Raw genomic sequence first — 16,620 nt, 5'->3', positions numbered from 1 at the left:
GGAAGCAGAGTCATTAAGGACATTTAAGTGATTGCTGGACATGCACATGGATACCAGTGAGTTTGAGAGGTGCATAGGTTAAGTTACTATATTTTACATTAGGATTAAACCTCGGCACAACATCATAGGCCAAAGGACCTGTTCTATGGGCTGTACTGTTCTATGTTCTAAACCATTCCACCCTCATCCAATCCCCAACCCTTTACCTGAAAACTACATTGTTGGCTTGCCCTAACGCAGTATCTCAAATTGATGTGTGTTTCAATTATCATAATTTGAATTGGCTGTGCTATAATTATTAAGTACCTTAAGAGATTAGGAAGAATCTCATTAACGATTCAGGGTTCATTTATATGTTCAGTGAGATAGTACTTACTGATTACAAAGCTTCAGATTTCTGAGATCTATTCAGTACAAATGAAATTACGGTCTAATGGAAGTTAATCCAGCATTGATAACTGGATAAGAATTTTTCAGCTGTTTAGCTTTCATCTTAATATTTTTACTTAGGTGTTAGGAAGAGAGTGATGACATCACGATTTCGTGTGCTGGGTGGGAGAACAAACCACACACGTGCCTTTGAAGTACCAAGAGATAAACATCGGTCAGAGATCATCTGTAATGTCCAGTTCCTTGATGGCAATTTGCAGAGCTTCAAAGTTAATGTGAGTTGATATGCTTCATGTTTGTAATTGCTAAGTCTATTGACTTATTCTTGTAATATTGTAACAGAATGAAAAGTCAATGCTTTATGTTGACTAAGCCATGTTAGATTTGTGACTTGCAGAGAATGACAAGCAAGTCTTTGACATGATTTGTTTACAATGGTATGCAAATTTAACATGTGTATTGTACATGAGTGTTCCTATTCTACTGTCTGAGTTTGGAACAGTCATTGTCATTCCAATTCACATATGTTGTAGAAAATGTACAGTACGAATATCATAATGTGCAGCCACCAAACTGGAATCAACTTCAGCCTTAGTACTTTAACCAGCGCTGCTCTTTACCAAAGGATGTTATTGTCTAGGACTGGTGTTATCTTACTTTCACTTCAGTTTACATACTTAGTAAGGGCACAATGTCACAGCATCCAATACATTGTGCACTATTGCTATTGTCATATGCTCAACCATTTTCTGAATTTGTATCTCCGGTGAGTAAACATACTTTACACTTGTCTTTCTGTGGATAAAACAATGAAGCTGTGAATTATTTTTAGTCATCCTGGAATGATGCACCTGTAGGACAGGAGGAACCTGAACCCAGACCTTGTAAAAAGGTCGGGACGTTATTATGAGGACCAGTGATAAAGTTGTTTTATACTTGCGATTACTTTGATTTGTGGTAATGAGAACCTATGAATAGAATGTAACTGAACAGAACGTTTTAATGCATCTTGTATAATAAAGTTAGAGGATGTGAGCAGCCATAATTGTGCAACATTATTCTGTTTTCAAAGATGGTTAAATCCCAGAAGTTGAGATCAGCTCATTACTAAGCTCGTACCCATATTTGCCACATTGAGTTGATATGTACTAAAGTGCAATTGGTGTGTATTTGTTGAAATGCCGTGTTCCAGAACTGTATAAATTGCACCAGCTGGTGAGAACAGAAGATTGTAGCATAGTGGTCATGTCAAGGAATTCTGTGGCACAGTGGTAGGGTTCTCACCTGAAGGCCCAAGTTCAAGTCCTACTTGCTCCAGGGGTGTGTCACAATATCTTTGAACAAGCTGATTAGAAAATATCTGGTGGTAATGTCGAGGGCTCCTATGGCACACTTAATAGTGCCTCTACCCTAGGCCAGAGAGCCTGGATTCAAGTTTCACCTGCTCCAGTTGATCTGCACAGTTAATTTAAAATACCCTGTAAATTCTTCAATGTTGTAGAATTCTCTGATTTGTCACCAAACTGGTCAACCACAGACTGGGTACCTTTTTAAGGGATCTTGTGGGGCAGTGGTAGTGTCCCTTTTTCTGAGCCAGGAAGCCCAGGTTCAAATTATGCCTGTTCCAAAGTTGTGCAGTAACATTTCTGAATAGGTTGATTAGAAAATGTCTGATGGTAACGTTATTTAATTAATAATCTATAGGCTAAAACTCAGGGTTTACAGGTTCATTTCCAACCATCACCATTTGTGGCATTTAAATTCAATTAATGAGAAAAATAATCTAGAATTGAAATTTAGTGACAATATTAGTGTCCATGGAGCTATCAATTGTCATTAAAATGCAGTGGCTCCATTACTTTTTATGGAGGGTTGACTCAAAAGGTATGGTTAACCAAAGTGGGTCTTACCAGTGACAGCCATATTCTATGAATTTAGAAAATGTATCACAAAATCGGCTCTAGCAAAGTGTTATGGTGCTCTGTTCATGCTGCTCATGATATGTCAGAACATCAGAGCCATAATAACTAGTGCCAACAACTAAAAGTGCTGCTGCTGGTTGCAGTATATGAGATAGAGAACATAAGAACAAGAGAAGGCCATTCAGTCTTTACCTCGATTTGGTTAAATGGTAGATGATGATCTGCTTTTCAAATAGGTACTTCACTTTGGTTCCATAAATAGTACCCTTGCTGAACACACATATATTACTCATCCTTGAAATTTTTAATTGATTAGCATGACAAATTCTTGCAAAGTACAGAATATTCATATTAATGTGAAGAAATTCCTCTTAAAATCATTCCTGAACAAAATAAAAACTAAAATGCCAGAAATAACTCATTGGGTGAAGATAGCATTTATGCAAAGAGAGAGGAAAATTGAGTTAATACTTCAGGTCAGTGACCTTCTAGCAAAACATCCGAATGGCTTTGTTTCACTTGGGTTTGGATGCTGGAGTTCAAAGAGGAACAGTACCTGGATTTTTTTCACCCATTTTTAATGAAAGCTTCCCTTTCAGTATCTATTAAAGAGTCTTGGCATGTGGCCATTTAAATCCAGCCCAATCTTCACAAGGAGTTTCCAATAAGGAAGTATTCCAGGGTATGTTTGGGTGGGAGGCTGGATGATGAAAAACTGAGACACCTGCAGGCCTTTTATTTCCACAGAAATGAGTGCTTAATGTCTTCCCACACAGTAGATTCCACTTAAATCCAAAAAGCCCAGAGGAAGAAATGAGGACACCCAAGTATGTTTATTCATTTTGGTGACATTTAACTAGCAGAATTGCTTTGCCTGATATATCAGAGCAGCTTTCAGCTGGGACTGTGCATCCCATTAGAACTTTAGATTCTGACTTACAAGGAGATTACATATCTGTGGCACAGCTTGAGCCATACCAGCCCAGAATGAAATACATGACCTTTCTAGTTTGTAGTTATTTAAATCAACATGTTGTTGCAAGCACTGGAGCAGTTGGGACTTGAACCAGTCTCCTGGTTTAGAGGTAAGAACATTACCATTGTGCCACAAGAGCCTCTCCCTTCCAGTTTGCATTATTGAACAAATAGGTTGATTGATCATTGGTGACCTGCAGTGGAGCATTGATAATCTAATATATCACCCAGTATGCTGCAGAGGTTTAATTAATTGATCATTTGACAGGCTGCCTGAACTGAACCAGTCTCCTTATACTGTGGCAGTTTGATGCAACCCAATCCCACTTGCCAGCCCATGGTCCATAGCCCAGGAGGTTACATCCCTCCAAGCGCATGTCCAAGTAATTTTAAATGTAGTGAGCGTTTCTGCCTATGCCAGCCTTTCATAGGCAATGAGTTCCAGCCTCTTGATGAGAAAGTTTTCTCAACAACTGTACATTAACTGCTGTGCAAAATACTTGAAATATTTGTCCATTTGGTATTGAGCTCTTTCTGCGAAAGGAAATAGGTTCTTGCTGGCCATTCTATACAGATTCTCATAATTTTAAAAACCATACAACACCAGGTTATAGTCCAACAGGTTTAATTGGAAACACACTAGCTTTCGGAGTGACGCTCCTTCATCAGGTGATAGTGGAGGACTCGATCGTAACACAGAATTTATAGCAAAAATTTACAGTGTGATGTAACTGAAATTATACATTGAAAAATTGATTGTCTGTTAAGCCTTTCATCTGTTAGAATACAGTGATAGTTTCACTTCTTTCATGTGTAAATCACAAAACCTTTTTTTTAGAAGTTCCATTCTCGGGTTAGCTGTTAACAATGGTGTTAGCTAGACAATATGTTGAAGGTGTTGGCCCCCTGTGTTCTCTGTCTATGCCATGATGTTTAGATTGATTCTAATCTAAAAAGTGAGATAACGGAGTTTTACATAAATTCATGCAGTTTTTGAGCAAAGTACAATGTAACTCTGCAAGTACAAATTCACCCCACAAAATATATGTGTGCATATGGGTCTTTTTCTGTCTGTGTGTGTGTCTGTCTGGGGTGGGTGTGAGAAAGTGTGTGTGTAGTGAGTGCAGAGTGTCTTAAGTCTGTGAGGGGGTGCATGTGTGAGTGTGGGAGTATGTGTGTCTATAAGGGTGTGTGTGGGTGTGTGTGGGTGTCTGTGTGCGCGTCTGTGTGTGTGTGTAGGAATATCTGTGTGTGTGTGTGTGTGGGTGTGTGGGTGTGTGTGGTCCAATGGTGATCACCTGTAATGTGACATGAACCCAAGGTCCCGGTTGAGGCCCTCCCTATGGGTACCGAACTTAGCTATCAGCCTCTGCTCGGCCACTTTTCTCTGCTGCCTGTCCCGAAGTCCACCTTGGAGGATGGTCACCCGAAGGTCCAAGGCTGAATGTCCTGGACCACTGAAGTGTTCCCCAACTGGGAGGGAACCCTCCTCTCTGTTGATTGTTGTGAGGTGCCCATTCATCCGTTGTCATAGCCTTCGCTCGGTTTCCCCAATGTATCATGCCTCCGGGATGATTTTTTAGATTATAATCAATCTAAACATCATGGCATAGACAGAGAACACGGGCCCAACACCTTCAACATATTGTCTAGCTATCACCATTGTTAACAGCTAACCCGAGAATGCAACTTTAAAAAAAAAGGTTTTGTGATGTACACATGAAAGAAGTGAAACTATCATTGTATTCTAACAGATGAAAGGCTTAACTATCAATTTTTCAATGTATAATTTCAGTTACATCACACTGTAAACTTTTGCTATAAATTCTGTTACGATCGAGCCCTCCACTATCACCTGATGAAGGAGAGTCACTCCGAAAGCTAGTGTGCAGGTCAGGTGAATTGGCCATGCTAAATTGCCCGTAGTGTTAGGTAAGGGGTAAATGTAGGGGTATGGGGGGGTTGCGCTTCGGGGGGTCGGTGTGGACTTGTTGGGCCGAAGGGCCTGTTTCCACACTGTAATGTAATCTAATCTAATTTCCAAAGTACCGCTCAAACAATGCATAGACATTTACACTGCAACATTATGTCATACTGATCATAATTGGCAGTTACAATGTGGTGGACATCACAGAGATGTGGCTGCAAGGGGATCAGGATTGGGAGCTGAATATTCAAGGATATATATCCTATTAAAAAGAAAGGCAGGTGGCAGGTAGAGTGGGGTTATCTTATTAGTAAGAAATGAAATTAAATTGATAATAATAAACGAAGTAGGGTCAGATGGTGTAGAATCTGTGTGGGTAGAATTGAGGAATTGCAAAGGTGAAAAAAACATAGTTGGAGTTATGTACAGGCCTCCAAACAGTGGTCAGGAGCTGGGACATAAGATACACCAGGAGTTAAAGATGTGTAGGAAAGGCAAAGTTTACAGTGATCATGGGGGATTTCAGTATTAAGGTGGACTGGGAGAGACTGCAAGAAAAGGAATTTTTGGAATGTCTACAAGATGGTGTTTTGGAGCAGCCTGTGGTGGAGCCTACTAGGAAACAGGCAGTATTGGATTTATTGTTGTGTAATGAGGCAGATTTGATCAGGGAGCTTAAGGTGAAGGAGCTCTTACGAGGAAGTGATCAAAATATGATGGCATTTACTCTGCAATTTGAGAGGGAGAAGATAGAATCAGGGGTAACAGTATTACAGCTAAATAAAGGCAACTGCAGAGACATGAGAGAGGAGCTGAGTAGAACTGACTGGGAGAGGGGCCTAGTAGGAAAGACAGTGAAGTAGCAATGACCAGAGTTTCTGGGAATAATCCAAGAAACACAGCAGAGATTCATCCCACAGAAGATGAAACATGGTACAGGGAGGATGAAGCAACCATGGCTGTTGAGGGAAGTCAGAGATAGCATAAAAGCAAAAGAGAAAACATATAATATGGCGAAGAGCAGTGGGAAACCAGAGGATTGGGAAGCTTACAAAGATCTACAGAGACAACAAAAAAAGAAATAAGGAGGGAGAAGATTGAATATGAGGGTAAGCTGGCCAGTAATATAAAAGAAGATTGTAAGGGTCTCTTTAGATATATAAAGGACAAAAGAGAGGCAAAAGTGGACATTGGGCTGCTGGAAAATGACACTGGACAAGGGAGTAGAGGAAAACAGGGCAGTGGCTAAGCAACTGAATAATTACTTTGCGTCAGTTTTCATGATGGAAGACATAAGTAATATCCCAAAGATTTAAGAGACTGAGGAGGCGCAGAGCTGAGTATGATGGCCATCACCAAGGAGAAGGTGCTAGAATGGCCCGAAGGTGGATAAAGACCAGATAAACTACATCCCAGAGTTCTAAGGGAGATAGCAGAAGAGATAGTGAAGGCATTACTAGTGATCTTTCAGGAATTGCTAGAATCAGGGAGGGTCCTAGAGGACTGGAAAATCAATAACATGAGATCCCTGTTTAAAAAAGGAGTAAGGCAAAAGCTGGAAACTTACACATCAATTAGCCTAACCTTGGTCGTGAAATCCATTGTGAAAGATAAGATTTCTGAATACTTGGAAGTGTTGATAAAATAGGACAAAGTAAGCATGGTTTCATCAAGGGAAGTTCATGCCTGACAAATCTGCTAGAATTCTTTGAGGAAATAATGAGCAGGTTAGATCAAGGACAGCCAATGGATTTTACCTACCTGGATTTCAAGATGGCCTTTGATATAGTGTTGCACAAGAGCCTACTGAGTAAGATAAGGGCCCAAGGTGTTAGAGGCAAGGTGCTGGCATGGATACAAGCTTGGCTGTTCAGCAGAAAGTGGGTTTAAAAGGGTCCTCCTCAGGGTGGCAGCTGGTGACAATAGTGTTCCTCAAAGCTCAGTGTTGGGACCACAGCTTTTCACTTTATACATTAACGATCGAGACGAAGGAACTGAGAGCGTTCTGACTAAGTTTGTACACTATACAAAGACAAGTAGAGGGATAGGTAGCATTGAGGAGGCAGGGGAGGCTGCAGAAGGATTTGGACAGGTTAGGAGTGTGGACAAAGAAGTGGCAGATGGAGTACAACGTAGGAAAATGTGCGGTCATGCACTTTGGTAGGAGGAATAGAGGCAGGAGGTAAAAACAATGACTGCAGATGCTGGAACTGAAAATGTGTTGCTGGAAAAGCACAGCAGTCAGGCAGCATCCATGGAGCAGGAGAATCGACGTTTCGGGCATGAGCCCTTCTTCAGGAATGAGGAAAGTGTATCCAGCAGGCTAAGATAAAAGGTAGGCAGGAGGAACTTGGGGGAGGGGCCACTTAGCCTGCTGGACACACTTTCCTCATTCCTGAAGAAGGGCTCATGCCCGAAACGTCAATTCTCCTGCTCCTTGGATGCTGCCTGACCTGCTGAGCTTTTCCAGCAACACATTTTCAGCTCTGATCTCCAGCATCTGCAGTCCTCACTTTCTCCTGCAGATGAAGCCATTTCCTGATGAAGGGCTTTTGCCCGAAACGTCGATTTCGCTGCTCCTTGGATGTTGCATAAACTACTGTGCTCTTCCAGCACTACTAATCCAGGAATAGAGGCATAGACTATTTTCTAAATGGGGAGAAAATTCAGAAGTCTGAAGGGCAGAGAGACGTGGGAGTTATAGTCCAGGTTTCACTCCAGTTAAATTTTCAGGTTGAGTCAGTAGTTAGGAAGGCAAATGCAATGATGGCATTTATTTTGAGAGGACTCAGGGATGTACTTCTGAGGCTCTGTAAGGCCAGCTTTAGGCCCTATATCTCAGGAAGAATGTACTGGCTCTGGAGCATGTTCAGAGGAGGTTCATGAGAATGGTCCAAGGAATGAAAAGCTTAACATATGAAGAACATTTGAGGACGTTGGGTTTAGACTTGATGGAGTTTAGAAGGATGAATGGGGAACCTAATTGGTACTTACAGAATATTGAATGGCCTGGACAGAGTAGATGTTGGGAAGATGTTTCCATTGATAGAAGAGGGCATAGCCTAAGCACCAAGAGAAGACCTGTTAGAATGGAACAAAGGAGAAACTTCATTAGCCAGATAGTGGTGAAACTGTGGAATTCACTGTCACAGAAGGCTGTGGACGCCTACCTAAGACTGCGCTAGGTAGGTTCTTGAATATCAAGGTGATAAAGGGTTACAGGAAAATGGTGTTGAGAAACTTATCAGCCATGATTGAATGGCGGAGCAGACTCGATGGGTTGAATGGCCTAATTTCTGCTCCGATGTTTTATGGTCTTACCTCCCACCATTGCATGAATCAGTATTGTTGAACTTACAGACTTGGCAACTTGCATAGTTGTTCAGTTTTAGTGACAATGTGGATGCTCAAATTGGAATCTCATTAACAAATTCATCTGCTAGGCCCAGCTCTTGTAAACGTATTTGTTGGGCACTGCAAGAATCATGTCTTCGATGGAATAACATGTAACTTTCTACACCTTACATATTTCCAATATGTAGTTGTAGCTGTGTCATTAACTGAAAATTTTAACAATTGCACACCTCAGGGTGAAAAGCAGGTGAATGATTTGCTCTTTCAGAAAGCTCGGACACAACAGGTCAAATGCTTCCTTGTGTGCAGTAACCATTCTGTAATTCTTTGAAATTATTACGAACGTTTTTGCTTTCATATCAGTATGAACATACTCATCTGTTTGATAAAAATCAAAATTCTCAAGGATAGTAGTTACATTTGTTATGATGAACTATAATTTATATTCCTGTTTCCTGCCAAAGCAGCTAACTAAAGAGCATATTAACCTTGCTGTGACCACTAATTTCACTAACTTTAGGTGTGGTGCTATTTGATGTTTCGAGTGTAACAACCCAACTGCTGATACTAGCAGTTGACTTGTTTACATCATAGTTCTTAAACAGAAATCAAGTATTCCCTCCCTCTGGGAGCTTTCAGGGCTGCAGTGAAATTTAAACATTAAGGCCTGGCAACTTGGCAGTAAGTAACATATATAATTTAAATTTTCTGAAAGTTAGCATTTTGTTTTTTTCTTCTGATCCCTAATTGCCTCTTTCCCTATTCTCAGGCCATACTCATCATGCTGCAACATAATGCTGTGACGTTGTAATTTTTTACTCCCAATATCCATTACAGTTTTGTGGTTAGGTTTGATTTATTGGCCATTACACCAATGATTTATGCATGCTTCTCTGATTCACTGCTATCAAGTCAGGCTGTGCAGCTCAGATTTGCTCTGTGACACTGGGTGTAACTTTTTACCAACAGGTATTCCAATAACTTGTGGCTGCTTTGCCTTGATTGTCCATTAGTGTTTCAATGAGCAATCCTTTCTGTTGGTCAAGGCTTTGCCTTAACAGCAGACACAATGGGCTCTCTTGATGTAAGGTCTTGCCTTACCTCCTTGTTTCTTTCCTCAAGCTTTTGATAGCACTTGATTCTTCAGTGGAAAACATTTATTTGTTAAGCAAGTGGGGCCTCATTATATACTTAAATTTGATAGAAACTGTCAGAATCCTCCTACTTTTGTGTTATCTTCACTAAGAGCAGAAACAACTTTTTTTTGTACCTTTGCAGGCGGATCATATTCTGGTTTTCTCAAGTCGATTAAGGTTTGGCTTGAGGACAGAAGCCAGGCTTGAGGAAAGAAAAACTTTCTTTCAGCTTAGATCTTATCTGACATAAGCAGCTGTGTCCCCTTATCCCTGGTTGGTGTAAAACCAAGATTCCATGATCTTGAGGATGGTCATCTGGCCTTCAGACATTTGGATGAGCAGCATAATAGCTGAATAGCTCTGGAAGATCATCAAGAAACCTGCTCATCTGCTTTCAGCTTCCGAATGACCTTCAGTTGTTATTTATAGAATAATAGTAAACTAGTTGCAGTTATCTACAGTGATTTGGGAAATAACAGATAAGGACAAGGATACATTTTATTCACTATTTTTCATATTCCCCAGAGTGGGAAACAGTGTGTCCTATCCTGGATATCAAGGCCTCAAGAAAGAAATGTTCATAATTATACTGCTTCACGTTATTCAGATGGTATACTCAGGAGACCATGACAAATTTCATAATTCCCTACTTCTGTATTGTTGTTGCTTAGTCAAATATCATCAAATGTTCTGCATGTATTTCATTGGTGTAATGGCCAATAAATCAAATCTAACCACAAAACTGTAATGGATGTTGGGATTAAAAAGTTAGAAGGTCACAGCATTATGTTCCAGCATGGTGAGCATGGCCTGAGAATAGGGAAAGAGAAAAAGTGAGGAAGCAGTTTTAATAATTTTTATACCTATTCTTTGTATACTCATCTGTGTTTGGGGAACAAACTATTTGAACAGAAAAGTCTTATCAGGGATATAGAATATAGTAATTTTGGGGAATGCTGCAATTTTCTAATTGATGGAGCAAGAAAATTGTGTTTTGCTATTGAATCCAATATATTGAACTGTGCTATTCAACCCCAATATAATGTAGGACTATGCCTGTTACACTGACTAGAGATAACGAAAATTCTTAGAATCATTGTCCATTGAAAGTTGATGTCCATCAGTAACGATATTATCCTTCCCGTTTCGAATTCACATTGTGATTTATAAATCCTGTTACTCGTATATTTATTTCTGTGCTGCAATGCATTGTCTCACTATTTTTAGACAAGATATATGAAGCTATAATTTTTTTTTTGACCACTCATTATTTCTTTGAAATCCAGGTAACAACATGTGGGAAGTCTTACAATCAAACAAATTGCCCGTAGGTTAGATGAGATAGATGAATTTAATTGCTGATCTGTAGTGAGTGCAAAAGATGAATTTAGAACTTAGTTAAGGAATTGTTTTTACACCAAGAACGATCAATGCAAGGAATAAAGAGTAATTCCGTGGGGATTGAATGATCCATTTTTTTTGAATTGGTAAATTAAGATGAGCTGAATGTCCCACTTTATCTGTATTTATTTTGTGACCTCATGAGCTATAATAACTATTGAGTAACATTGAAGTTTCAACTCCTATACTCATACTGGGCTTGTACAGGACATGAGTGAGGCCATGTTTGGAGTACAGATTTGATTTTTTTTTTGTCACATATATTCTACAGTAAGAATACAACAAAACACAGTGAAAAGTTTTCATTTGTCACCATGAAGGTGCTATTTTGAATTATTTAAGAATAAGGGGGGAAAAAAAGAAAGATATAGCATGAAGAGAGTCCATCAGTCCTGAGCCAGGCATCACTGTCAACTGTTCCGCCATCCCTCCATCACTTCACTGCCGACTACACCAGAACCCAAACAGCATCAAAGTCACCGATCCTCGGGCGCCATCTTTTGCAGCTGGGCCAACCTTGCCAGTGTTGCATCTGCCAATATAGCAGCCACTAATTCCAAGTCCTGTGCTTGCTCCGACAAGTAACCATGCGCTCACTCTCCTACGAGTTGCGCGCACTGGACTCTCACCATCGCCAATACCGTCCAAGCTCAGGACAAGGTAAATATTTTTCTTAAAATAAGAGACAGAAACAGAAAGACAAAGAAAAATAAAAGCAGTCGGAGTGGACAAGCTCTGGCACAGACCATAAAACATAGGAGCAGAAAGTAGGCCATTCAGCCCTTCGAGTCTGCTCAGCCATTCAATCATGTCTGATACGTTTCTCAATCCATTCTCCCATAACCCTTGGTCCTTGATCCCTATCTTTAGCCTTAAATGTACTCAATGACCTGGCTTCCACCACCTTCTGTAGCAATGAAGAAGTTTCTCTTTATCTCCGTTCTAGAAGGTCTTCCCTTTACCCTAAGTCTGTGCCCTCTGGTACTAGTCTGTCGTACCAATGGAAACATCTTCCTAACATCTACTGTGTCCAGGCCATTCCGTATTCTGTATGGTTCATTTAGATCCCCCCCTTGTCCTTCTAAACTCCAAAGAGTATAAACCAGAGACCTCAAACATTCCTCATATGTTATGCTTTTCATTCCTGGGACCATTCTTGTGAACCTCCTCTTAACACGGTGGCTCAGTGGTTAGCACTGCTGCCTCACAGTACCAGGGTCCCAGGTTCGATTCTAGCCTCCGGCAACTGTCTGTGTGGAGTTTGCACATTCTCCCCGTGTCTGCGTGGGTTTCCTCCAGGTGCTCCGGTTTAACTCCACAGTCCAAAGATGTGCAGGTCAGGTGAATTGGCCATGCTAAGTTGCCCATAGTGTCAGGTGCATTAGTCAGAGGGCAATGGGTCTGGGTGGGTTACTCTTTGGAGGGTCGGTGTGGACTGGTTGGGCCGAAGGGCCTGTTTCCACACTAAAGGGAATCTAATCTAATCTAAACTCCCAAGTGTCTTTGTACTTCAGACTTCTGAATTTTTTCCTCATTTAGAAAATTGTCCATGCCTCTATTCTTCCTGCCAAAGTGCATGGCCTCACTTTCCTAGGTTGTACTCCATCTGCCACTTCTTTGCCCACTCTCCTAACTTGTCCAAATCCTTCGCCAGCCTCCCTGCTTCCTCAATGCTACCTGTCACTCCACCTATCTTTGTATTGTCTGCAAACTTAGTCAGAATGCCCTGAGTTCCTCCATCTAGATTGTTAATGTATAAAGTGAAAAGTTATCGTCCCAACATCGATCCTTGTGGAACACCACTTGTCAGCGGCTGCCATCCTGAGAATGACCCTTTTATCCTCACTTTTTGCTTTCTGCCAGACAGCCAAACTTCTATCCATGCTCACACCTTGCATCTGACGCCATGGCCTCTTATCTTACTCAGTAGCCTCCTGTGCGACACCTTGTGAAAGGCCTCCCTGCAGTCCAGGTAGATAACATCCATTGATTCTCCTTGGTCTAACCTGCTTTTTACTTCCTCAAAGAATTCTAGCAGATTTGGCAGGCATTACCTCCCCTAGATGAAACCATGCTGACTTTTTCCCTATTTTACTATACACTTTTACAGAAACAAGATGTCGGTCAAGTTCTGTTGGATATGGTCTATAAACACCTGGACTTGATTGAAAAGGAATATTTTGGTTTGCAATTTATAGATGACTCAATAGAGTGTCCTGTAAGTACATTTTATTTTTTAAAGTTCAAACGTTATTTCTTCTATGCACGCCTTTTGATACTAACTTGAACATAAAATCTAACCTGGATTTACTAATATTTCATGCACAGAGGTGGCTTGAACCTAGTAAACCTATCAGGAAACAGCTTAAAGGTAAGCCTACTGACTTACTTTAACTAAGTATTATTAACCTTCCAAAACTGTTCACATTAATTATTTAGCCTTTATTTCAGTTTTAGTTTATTTCTTCAAAGGAAATCATGCAACTAACCTTTTATGCCTGGAATAAAAATGTATGGAAATATGGACAAGTATGTGCTTTAGGAAACAGGCAATGATATTTCAGTTTACACACAACACAGTTTCTTGATTACAATGTTTCTTCCTAATGTGTTTAAGAGATTGTTTGATGCTCCAGTAATTAGCTTTGCTGATAGCTTCAAGTTAGTTCCATTCTATCATAAAATGGCTCAAACTTACACAATGCTTGTTCAAATAAAAAAGATTTTCTTTCTGTGCCTCAAAATGTTGTTTTGTTTGTCTCTGCCATATCTAACATATGACTCTTGAACTAGTCACCTGAACTGTTGAGTATTGGAATTCTTATACATGTCATGGTTGAGTTCTTGCTTTTGTTCAATATCCCCTTGTGGACTTTAAAGGAGTGACTGGCTAACAATCCAACTCTTGCTGAACACAACTGTTGTGGCCCAAATGACATAGAGCTTAGAACAGGCCAGTAACTAAACCAGGGAGCTGTACTACAACACAAACCACTGTGTTAATCAAAACAATATGAATGCAGTATTTAGCTTATAAGATGACAAATTTACTTTGGGTAGTTTATTGCGTAACAGCAAAAGAAGTCAGTAGTGCTGCTGCACCACTAGAAATGGAACCTCTATCGAATTGGCTTGTAGTTGTTCATAACCTTATCCAAATTCTGGTGAAAGAGCCATTTAATTATTTGGACTAAATTTTAATGTCATTAAATGTGTTATGTAGCAATGCCACATTTCTCTCCTGTCTCACCACTGGTTTGTCAGAGTCAAAAAATGTGGCGCTGGAACAAGCACAGCAGCTCAGGCAGCATCTGAGGAGCAGGAGAATCGATGCTTCAGGCATAAGTCCTTCAAGTCTCAGACCCTTGCTGGGAGGCAAAAAAGTTCTATGCTATAGTGTCTGAAGTAATGTTAGACATTGTCTACAAGAAATGCTGTGGAAAATAGAATACAAAAGCTGCTGACTGTGGGAGTTCAGCGTTAATCGTTTTCCCAGCAAGTGTGGACTGAGACAGTGTTCTTGAAGGCTGTTATCTTAGATGCTCCACTTCAACAAAAGTGCACTTCTTAGACATATCTCCAAGAGATCAGCACTTGCCTACTTCTGGCTTCTTGAGCATCTCCAATTTTAATCATTTCACTATTAGAAGCCAAGCCTTCAGCTGTTAAGGCTTTAGCTCACAGAATTTCCTCTATTTGCCACCTTTACACCTTACTTTCTATATCTTGAATGCTTCTTTAACCAAACTTTTGGTCATCTGCCCTAACCTTAATGGAACGGTGCCAAATGTTATTACATAAAACTCCAGCAAAATACCTTGGAACATATTACTACATTAAGTACAACTTGTTGCTCTGAGATTAGAGATAAAGCATGTTTTTGCAGCAGTGTAGAGGGATATTTTATGCCTGCTCTTGCTATACTTGACTGGAAGTGTACATGATGCAGATAGTAGGTGTTTGAAGTGCAAGGAGTTCTATATCCTGGCGCGCACAACTTCTTAAAAATTTAAGGTTCAACAATGTAAATGTGTCTCTTCTATTTTTACCCAAAATATTTCAGGTGGGGCGCTAAATGTCCGAGTGAGATTTTTTGTAACAGACCCAAATGCTCTGCAGCAAGAACAGACAAGGTAGGCAATGTGCATGTAAGTACAACATCTGGCAGAATACCTCCATTGTGCACGTGCAGAACCTAGGAATGTTAATAGTGATATTTAGTCAATTGGCTATTGCTTAATGCACAAAATTTTAATGAATTGGAATTCCATTTTAAATTTCAGACTTGAATATGTAATTCAAAGCCTTGCATTTAACACATTCTATAGTGTAGTTATCTGCATGATTTTAAAAATTGCAAAATCAAAGTTACAGGCTGAATGAATTTCTATAAAATGGTTTATTTTTGAGAAATCCTAGAATAGTAGTAGTGTGAAAATGGGGGATAGTTAACTTATCTTTGACTCCCAAAAAGTGCTGAGCAGGTTTTGTCTACTTCTGCTATGGGCACATTTCTTCACCTGTTGCATTTTCAGCCTGTTACATGCAGATCTCCATTCCATTCTGAAGAATCAGAGAATCCCTGCAGTTCTAAAACAGGCCACCCAACCCAGATGCCCCACCCTATCCCCATAACCCCACATTTATCATGGCTAGTCCACCCAGCCTGCACATCCCTGGACACTACTGAATAATTCAGCATGGTCAATCTACCTACCTGCACATCTCTGGACTGTGGGCAGAAACCTGAGCACCCAGCGGAAACCCATGCAGACACTGGGAGAACATACAACTTCACAGTCACCCAAGGCTGGGATTGAACTCAGGTCTGTGACACTGAGAGGCAACAGTGCTAACTACTCAGCCACCGTGCTGCCAATTTATATAGCAATAAAATATAGTAAATTAAAATACAGAAAATAAAGCAAAAATACAGAATCTCAACTCTTCCTTTCAGTTATAGAATCAGAATTATACATCACTGAAATAGAGGCTTTGGTCCAACTCATCCGCACCAGCCAGATATCGTAAACTCACATTTCACCTATATCTCTGTAAACTCTTCTTATTTGTGTACCCATCCAGATGCCTTTTAAATGTTATAATTGTACTCGCCGCCTCCACCACCTGTGGCAGCCTATTGCAAACCCGCACCACGTTCTCTGTGGAAAAGGCTGCCCCTTACGTTCCTTTTAAATCTTTCCCCTCTCATCTTAAATATATGCCCTCTAGTTTTGGACTCCCCTACCCTGGGAAAAAGTTCACCAGCCTGATGACAATCCGATAATACGTTTACTGAGACAGTGAGATACAGCTTGGATCATAGAAATCATACAAAAATAATTGCAAAAAAAAAGTTGACATTGCCCATTTCCTGCTAGAAGTACATTGGCTTTGGTGCTCAGTCATCTATCTTTTGTCAGATTTCTCAAGATTTAGTTTTGTTTTCTGTCTTTCCCCAGAAATGATCCAGTATGTCTTGAGCTTTGTTCATACAATGTCCATTACTCTGTTT

At 40.3% G+C, this 16,620-nt stretch overlaps 1 protein-coding gene across 5 annotated transcripts in view; it reads left to right on the top strand.

The window, feature by feature from the left end:
* LOC122549888 (tyrosine-protein phosphatase non-receptor type 3-like) overlaps positions 1-16,620 on the top strand; it is a 221,382-nt gene that overhangs the window by 60,075 nt on the left and 144,687 nt on the right. For all 5 annotated transcript variants that reach the window (XM_087987187.1, XM_043690067.2, XM_043690066.2 and 2 more), the window contains exons 2-5: positions 511-665; positions 13,216-13,323; positions 13,434-13,476; positions 15,169-15,238. In XM_087987187.1, coding sequence (XP_087843313.1) covers positions 528-665; positions 13,216-13,323; positions 13,434-13,476; positions 15,169-15,238 — 359 coding nt within the window. In that variant the 5' untranslated portion in view covers positions 511-527. The remainder of the gene's footprint in view (positions 1-510; positions 666-13,215; positions 13,324-13,433; positions 13,477-15,168; positions 15,239-16,620) is intronic.

This window comes from Chiloscyllium plagiosum, unplaced genomic scaffold, assembly GCF_037043375.1.
Source record: "Chiloscyllium plagiosum isolate Xiang-an unplaced genomic scaffold, Cpla_swu_hap1 HiC_scaffold_5, whole genome shotgun sequence".
Classification (NCBI taxonomy): domain Eukaryota; kingdom Metazoa; phylum Chordata; class Chondrichthyes; order Orectolobiformes; family Hemiscylliidae; genus Chiloscyllium; species Chiloscyllium plagiosum.
This window is presented reverse-complemented; position numbering and strand designations above follow the sequence as displayed.